Raw genomic sequence first — 9349 nt, forward strand, 5'->3', positions numbered from 1 at the left:
AGTCTTGACCATCAAAAATTAATGAAACAAATCACTGAGAGAAGAGTGGAATAATTAGCTTAATTGAAAATATGTTTTTGATAAAACTCAAACTACCGTTATTAATTTCATAATATAAAATAAAGACACAAAATCTTATAATATTAGTTGATTATGGAAATACAAAAGATAGAACAAGTCATCAGAGACAGAAAAAACAAAAACAAGTTATGATAAAAATTTATTTTGCTATTAATGAGTGTTTATTTTGTAAAGAGAAATTAATTTCTATTAAAGAAATTTTTAGTCAGTCAGATGTTTAAAATTTATTCATTTTTTCAAATGAAGAGTCTTTTATAGACAAAGAGAGATTGCTAAGAAAGTTATATTCAATAGTAGATGTAGAAAGAAGTTGTATTTAGTGTCACAAAAGTTGTTTGTTTATTGCTGATATTAAAAACCATATAACATTGGCATTTGTCAACACCAACAAATACAATAACCCATAAAACAATAAACCATTCAATAATGTAAATACCAATACATAATTCAATATAAAAAAAATTAAATTTAAATACACCTTTTTATAGAAAGACTCTTTACCAAAAAGGTTGTTTACAAAGAAATGGACAAACAACTACATCAAATATAAAGTCATGATGAATAATTAATGTTTTTTAATGTTTTTTATATCAATTCAAATTGAATGATTCAATTTTGTTTTTAAAGTTCGCTAAGAAACAGACAAATTTTCTGTTTTTAAACTAGAATTAAGTCATTTTGAATAAATTTCTACCAGTTTTTTCATTTATCAATCCTTTTTTCAAAATTTTTATTTTAATTTTTATTTTAGATTCATCTAAAAATAGTGAATAGAGGCGACCAAAACTGGAAAACAAACAAATAAAAGAGAATAGGAGAAAATTCACTAATAAAACGGGATAATTAAAAGAAAAGAAGTTCACCTACAACCATCTCATTAAATAACGCTTCAGAATGCCACGTGGACAATCAATTTAAGAGTTGAAATGAACTGTGTGTGAACAAAGTAAAGAGATGTCTGGATTTGATCTTAGTGAAGTTGCTGGCCCAGTTGCTGAAGTCATTGATGATAAAAATGAAGAAGTTGAATATGTCGTCTTTGGTGTTCAAACTCAACCAAATAAACTTGTTGTTGATGCTAAAGGAAAGGGAGGACTTGATGAAGTTAAAGCTGCCCTTAAGGAAGATGCTCTTCAATTTGCTTATTATAGAACAATTTCTGGTGATGAAGAATCAAGACGTGTTAAATTTGTCTTCATTTCATGGGCTGGTGAAGGAATTAAGAAACCAAAATTAAGAGCTGTTATGTCTATTCTTAAGGGTGATGTTAAGAATGTTATTAATAACTTCCATATTGAATTACATGCTACTTCATTAGATGATCTTGTCGAAGATGAAATCGCTGCTAAAATTAAGAAGGCTGGAGGAGCTGATTACTCTTTCAATACCACCTCAAATTAAACGCTTCTTTTTAACCCATTCATTAGCGTACTAATTTTCTTTTAATGTTTTCTTTTTTTAATAAAAAAAATATATTTTATTACATTTAATAAATATATTAAATTTTTTATTTCATTTGTTGTCTTTAATAAAGAAAGTATTTTTATTGATTTTTTATTATTATTTTGAATATCATTTTTTATTATAATTATAAAAAATGTTATTCTTATTGAATAAAAACCTTTGCTTAATTCACCAATATTAAAGAATTTTGATTTGTTCTTTCTTCAAGTTTTTTAAAGACAAAAATTATAAGATACTCAGGTTTCATTTAATAAAACTAGTAGTATTTAATTAAATGATCTCAATATTTAGTATTTATTAAACAATTAAATGATTACGAAACATTTATCAAATATTCTGAATCTTCCTAATTTTATGAAAGAATTAAATGGTAATTTACTTCTTCAACAAAAAACAGGAAATAAAAAAGAAGAACAAATTAATTTATTAAAACAAACAATAAATGCCTTGTATATCTTTCCAAATGAAATTTCTAAAGATGTAGATGCATTAAAAGAGAATGTATTACCATTTGATCAAAGAGCTTCTTCAAATGGTGATGATAATAGATTAAGTGCTTTTCATTATTGTTATTTAAATTTAATTAATTTAATAAAAACAAAACATCCAAAAAAAGCATGTATTTATGCAATGAAAGAGATTAAAACATCAGAAGAATATATTGAATCATTATCTAAATTTGTGTTTGTACCATTGTTATATCAAGAGGTATTTATCTATAGTTGTTGTGAAGAATATTTATCTATAATTAATTTAGAGTATCAATCACCTTTATTATTTTGTCAAATACGTTCATTAGAAAATATTGGTATTGCCTTAGGTGTATATTCTCCTTCTCCAGATCTTCTTCATTGGGATGATGATTTCCCATTAAAATGCTGTCAATTAAAATTTGAGTTACCAAAATTCACACCACCTAATTTATCAAAAGCAGTTGGAGAACGCGCTTTATTTAATGAGGCAATGCTAGACAAATTAAGTTTATGTATAAAATATCTTCCAGAAGGTAATGTAAAATGTTTAATAAAAATGAAGCTAGCATTATTTTATTTTCAAAATGCTAAACATGAATTAGCTTTAGAATTACTTCTTGAGATATCAAAAGAATTTACTTTAATGAATCATTTAACAAGGTCGTATTATTGTTATATACTTGCATATCATTGTACGTCTTCAATAAAAAAAAGAATATTCATTTTATTAAGACTATTAACATTATCAAAGATTGATGAAGATACTAAAATAACACTAGCAACTAATTTTAATATTACTGGACATCATTTACTTAAAACGTCTTCAATCGTTAATGAATTAAAACAACTTTTCACTTCATCACAAGAAGAAACAATAAGTGCTGAAAGTGTTATTACAATTTCTACTCAGCCTATATCATTAACACTAAACATTCCATTGACGTTGGAGTGTATTATTAATAATACTGAATTAATTTTATACCCTGACCAACCAATCGTTTTGGCAATCAACTCTTCTCCTCTTTTGGTTAAAATTAAGAACGGTCCAACACTTCTTATTCCAACTCCAATTCATTCAAAGAATGAGTCTAATCAACCAATTACTATGGAATGTCATATGCCAGAATTTATTAAAGTAGACAAAGAGTGGGAAGGAAAAGTAGGAGTTAAAATTGACATGAATAAGCATGTTTCAGTATTCAAAGTTAAAGGTAAAATCTTTAAAAAAACTACAACGGTAGCTTATAAATTAAAAAACTCTTACGAATCAGTAGATGGTAAGATATCAATGAAACATGGAATTATTGATATGACTTCATTTGAAGTACCATGTCAAATTGCATTATACTTACCAATTAGAGGTTTAAGTTATGAAAAAAAAGATTGCAAGTGTTTGTTTAAATGTGAAGGAGAATGGCAATGTAGCCTAGAAACTATTGCCATAGTACAAGACCCTATTTCCTTTCCTAGTGTTGTCCATCCTATTCATCAAAATCAACACTGGTGTGTTGAAATACCTATTAGTAATAAAGTAGATGGTAATATTATGATTAAAACTATTGCACTAAGTGTTAATAATGTAATTACGAATAAACTAGAAGAGGATATTGAAGTCTGTAAAAACCAAAGTTATAATTATATTATTAATAGCTGTTCAGATGGGAATCAACAATTAGATGTTGTATTTGAATATAAAGGAAAAATATACCAATATAATAATACTATAGACTTTATTAAAATACCAACATTCTATAAGGTTCAATACAAATGGGATACTTGTGTTATTAGTAAAGGAGAATCAGTAAATGTTATTTTGTCAATAACAGCAAATGAAGACAATAAACATTTATTAGTTCAAGTAGATAATAATGATTATTTTTGTGTTTGTGGATTTAATACTAGAAAAATCCAGTTAGAAGTTGGTGAACAAATAACAATCAATTACCAATTTATTAGTCTTCATGCAGGAATATGTGCATTACCACAAATTAAATTTACTCGTAATGGAGTAGATTTACGAGTTGAATATGAAAATGAATTACCAAACATAACTGTATTACAAGAGAGTGAATGGTTTGATATGTTAAAAGAATGAAGACTCAGATTAAATAATTTAATTATTTCTAAAATATCAGGAATTACTTTTTTACATTTCAGAAGATGATGTATCTTCTTGTTCTCCAAGTGCTTCAATTGTTAATAATTCAATATATTTTTTTCCTACTTTACCTGATATTACAACAAAAGTGAAATAAGTTATAATTAATAATAGTGCAACAACAAATGAAATGACTAATAAGCATGTAAAAATAATACTTACCGTTCTTGGATCGAGTAGGTTAGTTGGACAATCTGTTGAATATAACCAAATTTCAATTGTATTAAGTGAAGATTGTAATCTATTATATGTCTCACTTCTCATATGTAAACTTACTTCATTTCTATCAAATAAAATTGATCCAACACTTGATATTGCAATTGGAATAACTTTGTCCACACAAATATTTCCATTATAATTTGCTTGAAGTGATAATTGATTAAGTATTTCAACTGAATGAGTAGATAAAATTTTAGGATTAGAATTTAATTCAAATTCTAATTTCACATTATTTAATTCTAAATCAATAACATTACTTGATTTACAAATAATTTGATTTGAGTGAAGAAATATTGTACTATTTTCTATTCGTGATGGTAGTTCTTCTTTTCTTTCTTCCTCTTCAATCAGGTTATTTGTAAGATCATGTGATACATAGAGAGGACCTTTTCTAATTTCAATTAATGAATTATAAATACTAATGTCATGAATACACCCAGAGTCTAATCTAATGATATTATTTTCTGTTTTAGGACTTGTTTCTAATGAATAAATAAAATAATTCCCTTCTACTATAAGTTGGTTTGTTTTTTCTTTTACAACTAAATTTGAAATATAAAGAGATGATGAACCATTTGTAGGTAATAAAGTAATGTTGCCAATTACCATATTATATATATCTGTATGTGTATATATTAATGTTGTGTTTGTATTATTTGATATTTTAAGAATTCCTATTTGACCTGATAATTCATTTAAAACAATCGGTTGAGATATATTACTTATAACAATAATACATTCTGACCCAAATGTTGGGTTAGTATTACAAGGACAACTATTGGTTAGTTCCATTGTTGTCCATATTTCGGGTTGATTAAATGAATATTCTCCTTCATTCAAACCAGTTTTAATCGTACAAGTTATTGAGTTAGAAAGCACACAATAAAACCCAATAAAGAAGAGTACTTTAGAATAGCACATAATATGAACAAAAACTAGATAAACTAACATTTCTCACAATAAAAACAATAATATAAAAAAAAAAATATTTTGGATAAATACCATAATTTTTTATTAAACTATTTATTATATCACAATTCATTTACTCTAAATTGGAACTTAAACTTAAAATATCTTAAAACAAGATGGAAGATGGAAAAATAGATATTAACAAAATTCATATGCTTCTTTACTCTAAGCTTGAAAAAAGAGATAAAATTGAAAAAGAACCATTTAAACTTGTTACTAAATGTTGTGGCTCTGGTGGAGAAGCTAATGAAACAGCTGAATTAAGCGGTGAAATTGATAAACTTAAACAAGAAAATATTGATATTGTTAAAGATTATCATAAAATTTCAGTTAAACTTAGTAATGTTGAACAAGAAAAAATTGCTGTTGAGCAAGAATTAGAACAAACAAAAAATATGGTCAAATTAAAACAAGAAGAAGTTAGTGTACTCCAAACTAAGAATGATGAAGTATTGAAAGATATTCAAAGTAAAATTGAAATGATTAATGTTATTCGTCAAGAAAGTTCTGCTCATCAAATTAATAGAATTAGACTTGAAGATGATTTAAAACGATTAAATATTGAAAATCATCGAATTATGGATGAATATGCTAAATTGGAACAAGAACTAAGAGTAACAAAAGAATTATACTCTAAAATTCAAGCAAACCCCTCTATTACTCAACAACCACAAGGAAATAATCCACCAACTCAATCTTATTTATCATCAAATGCTACCACCTCTTCTTCTCAAGTTAATGGAATGAATGTAAGTGCTAGCAAGTTACCCACAGAATGTAAAAGACAAATCACAGGTCATTCTAGTGATATCTTATGTTTTAGATATAATTCAAATGGTACTGTGCTTGCATCTGCCTCAGCAGATAAAACAGTAAAGTTATGGGATGTTGCAACTGGTAAAATTAAATCATCAGTTGGAGGTGTATTACAAAGTTTTACACATTTATCTTTTAGTCCAATGGGAGATATGTTACTTGCTACTAGTAATGATTCTACTGCTAAAGTATGGTATTTAGCTAACTCAAGATTAAGACACAGTTTAACTGGACATAGTGGTAAAGTAACTTGTGGAGAATTTTTTGACACTGATAAAATTATGACTGGTAGTCATGATAGAACATTAAAGACATGGGACGTTAATAAAGGTTATTGTCTTAAAACTACAGTATGTTTTTCTAGTTGTAACTGTATGATGATGGGTGGAATGGGTAATTTAGTATTAACTGGACATTGTGACAATACCATAAGATTCTGGGATATTAGAAGTAAAGAATGTATTGATATTAATAAAAATATTCATACAAGTTCTGTAAGTGATATTATCAATATATTAGATGGGAGATATTTTGTTAGTATTGGTAAAGACAATATTATCCAATACGTTGATGGTGTAGAAAGAAAAGTTATTTCATCATTTTCTCATCCAGACTTTACAGTAACAAGCTCATCTAGAATATGTTGCTCTCCTGATGGAAAGTATATTATTGCAGGTTCTTCAAATGGAGAAGTTTTCTGTTGGGACACTCAAACAAAGAAGTTAGAAACAGTACTAAAGCCAAAGCTAACTCAACCAACTAAGGTTGGGTGTTATGCAGTTTCATGGAATCCAGTTCAATCACAAATTGTTTCTGGACATGCCAATAAGATTGTTATATGGGAAAATTAAAACAATTTTTTATTATCATTATATAAAACATTTTTAAAGTAAAAAAAAGAAACTTAAAAAAGAACTCATAAAGAAAAAGTAAGATAACAATATGGCAGAAGAGAAAATTGCATTAATTCAAAAGAATTATAACGAATTAGAATATGATGATAACATATTGTATGGTGGAATTGTTATTAAATATCAACATGTTTGTGAGACTGTTATTGAAGGTCAAGATTTAAATAAACAAAAGAGTGCTGTAGAAAAAATAATTGGACAACTCAAAAGAAAAGAAGAACAAGAACAAGTTAAATCGTTTGAAGGACAAACGTTTGTTTTATTATTTATATTAAAAAAAAAATAATAAAATAAATTTAAATTCTTAATATGATAGAAGGACAATTTATGTATTACAGAATGGACTTATTACAGTTATTTTAGTGTGTAATATTAGATTTCGTTTGTTACTTAATTAAAGTATTAATGAATAATTAATAATTAATCTTATAGCACCTAAATTAGCATTTGCTACAATGAAAAATATTTATTCATTCTTTTATTCTACTTTTAAAAAAACAATAGACGGTTTAAATTCACATTCATTTGTTAATATTGAAGAATTTGATAGCTTTAGACCTAAATTACTCGATTTTATTATGAAAGCAAATAACGATGAGACTGATGAAACCCGTGTTTTAAGAAAGAAAACTAAAAATTTTTATACAACAACTGAGGTTTCAGTAAGAAAGATTGGTGAACGTGGTAAAAAAGTAGCTGACCTTGAAAAACAAGCTGACACAATGAAACAGGCTTCTTCTGATTTAAGTGCATCAGCCGTTGATGTTAGAAACCTTCAACGATGTAAGTATTGGAAAAGAAAGTCTATTGTTATTATTTTATTAGTTGTTTTAGTGTTAGGTATTATTGGTATCATTATTGGAGTTTGTTTCCAATTCATTCCGAGAGGTAACAATAGCAGATAATTCGTTCATTCTTTCATTTTTTTATTTTAATTTTATTATTATAACTATTCTTTGAAAAGAATTTCATTTAATGTTATGTTTGAAAAATTATTTAAGTCTTATTTAACTACTTAATTGTATTCTAAGAAATAAAAAGTATTTTTATTTTTTTAATATATTTATAATTATATTAACTAAAATTTAATTAATTAATAATAATGCTTTGAAATTATTGTTGAAAATTAAAATTAATTCTTAATTCTCCTCTTGAATAATAAATTACTTTCACACTTTTTAAATAGTCCTTGTTTATTTTTTTGTTTATCCCCTTTCAACACTTCTTTGAGACTTAGCTCTCTTTTATTACTTTTATCTTTTCGATAAATTTTGTATTTCTAAGTATGAACTTTATTACTGTGTTTCTTTTCATATTCACTTGACATAAACATCCTTTTTAGGAGTCATCACTAAACTTTAACTTTTTGAACTCATAGAATAATCCCTTCACTCCTTCTATCAACAAAATTTATAAAACTTCCTAATAGCTAAACGCCTCAATTTTATGTCTTACAAGATAACTTAGTCACTTAAACAAGAAAAAATGAAATGATAGGTTTATAGTTTTTTTATTGAATAAAATATTCATTTGAGTTTGTCAACTGACTTTTCGCATAATGTTTTATTGTTTACTGGTTCTCAAATAACAATAAGATTAGATTTTATCATTTCGAAGTGATTAGCCAATTCTTCTTAAATATTATAACTTTGTATTTTAATATTTTGTTATTATATGAAATGTTTAATAGTTTTTCTCATTTTCCTAGTTGATTCATTTTTTCTTTTGTGTATTGCTCTTAATGTATTTTCTTCAAACAAACTCATGGTTTGTTTCATAAAATTATTTACATTTCTTTTTATTAAAATTTCTTATCTTTGTATTGTTTCATCAGATAATCTACAATAAATATGATGGAATTTTAATTATATAAAATACTTAAAAATCTTTTTTTATTTTTCCATTTTATTTTATCTTTTATTCTTTCCTTTTCTTTAAGTTTTTCTTGAAAATTTAGTTCTAACAAAAAAGATTTAAAAACTATTTTACAAATCAACTTAATTCTCCTTTAAATAAAAATTATTTTTTTTTTATAATATTTTTTTTATTAATAATTAAAACTATTTCTTATTAAACTAATACTATTATTCCCTAATTTTTAATTAAACGTCATTGGATCTTTTAATTATTTCTAAAAATTCTTATTAATATATTTTTTATAGAAATCAGAGCAAAAATTCATTTTTTAATTACTATTGAAGATAATAATTAAAAAATGAATTAAAAATTAATAAAAGAAAAATTAAAATTTATATTCT

At 25.3% G+C, this 9349-nt stretch overlaps 5 protein-coding genes across 5 annotated transcripts; 4 read left to right on the forward strand and 1 right to left on the reverse strand.

Moving 5' to 3' along the window:
• Positions 1-1035: 1035 nt before the first annotated feature.
• Positions 1036-1482, forward strand: ENU1_172320 (actin-binding protein, cofilin/tropomyosin family protein; the record flags this gene model as incomplete). The annotated part of the gene is made up of 1 exon (XM_008861191.1): positions 1036-1482. The coding sequence occupies one exon, from the start codon at positions 1036-1038 to the stop codon at positions 1480-1482; it is 447 nt and encodes a 148-aa protein (XP_008859413.1).
• Positions 1483-1854: 372 nt separating this feature from the next.
• ENU1_172330 (hypothetical protein) lies at positions 1855-4113 on the forward strand (the record flags this gene model as incomplete). Its single annotated transcript, XM_008861192.1, has 1 exon — positions 1855-4113. One exon carries the CDS (start codon positions 1855-1857, stop codon positions 4111-4113), a length of 2259 nt encoding a protein of 752 aa, XP_008859414.1.
• Positions 4114-4164: 51 nt separating this feature from the next.
• ENU1_172340 (hypothetical protein) lies at positions 4165-5346 on the reverse strand (the record flags this gene model as incomplete). The annotated part of the gene is made up of 1 exon (XM_008861193.1): positions 4165-5346. The coding sequence occupies one exon, from the start codon at positions 5344-5346 to the stop codon at positions 4165-4167; it is 1182 nt and encodes a 393-aa protein (XP_008859415.1).
• A 134-nt stretch (positions 5347-5480) lies between these two features.
• Positions 5481-7031, forward strand: ENU1_172350 (WD domain, G-beta repeat-containing protein; the record flags this gene model as incomplete). The annotated part of the gene is made up of 1 exon (XM_008861194.1): positions 5481-7031. One exon carries the CDS (start codon positions 5481-5483, stop codon positions 7029-7031), a length of 1551 nt encoding a protein of 516 aa, XP_008859416.1.
• Positions 7032-7122: 91 nt separating this feature from the next.
• ENU1_172360 (hypothetical protein) lies at positions 7123-7996 on the forward strand (the record flags this gene model as incomplete). Its single annotated transcript, XM_008861195.1, has 3 exons — positions 7123-7343; positions 7408-7472; positions 7524-7996. The coding sequence occupies 3 exons, from the start codon at positions 7123-7125 to the stop codon at positions 7994-7996; spliced, it is 759 nt and encodes a 252-aa protein (XP_008859417.1).
• Between the last annotated feature and the right edge of the window lie 1353 nt (positions 7997-9349).

The sequence above is a fragment of the Entamoeba nuttalli genome (genome assembly GCF_000257125.1).
Source record: "Entamoeba nuttalli P19 unplaced genomic scaffold asmbl_7563, whole genome shotgun sequence".
Classification (NCBI taxonomy): domain Eukaryota; phylum Evosea; order Mastigamoebida; family Endamoebidae; genus Entamoeba; species Entamoeba nuttalli.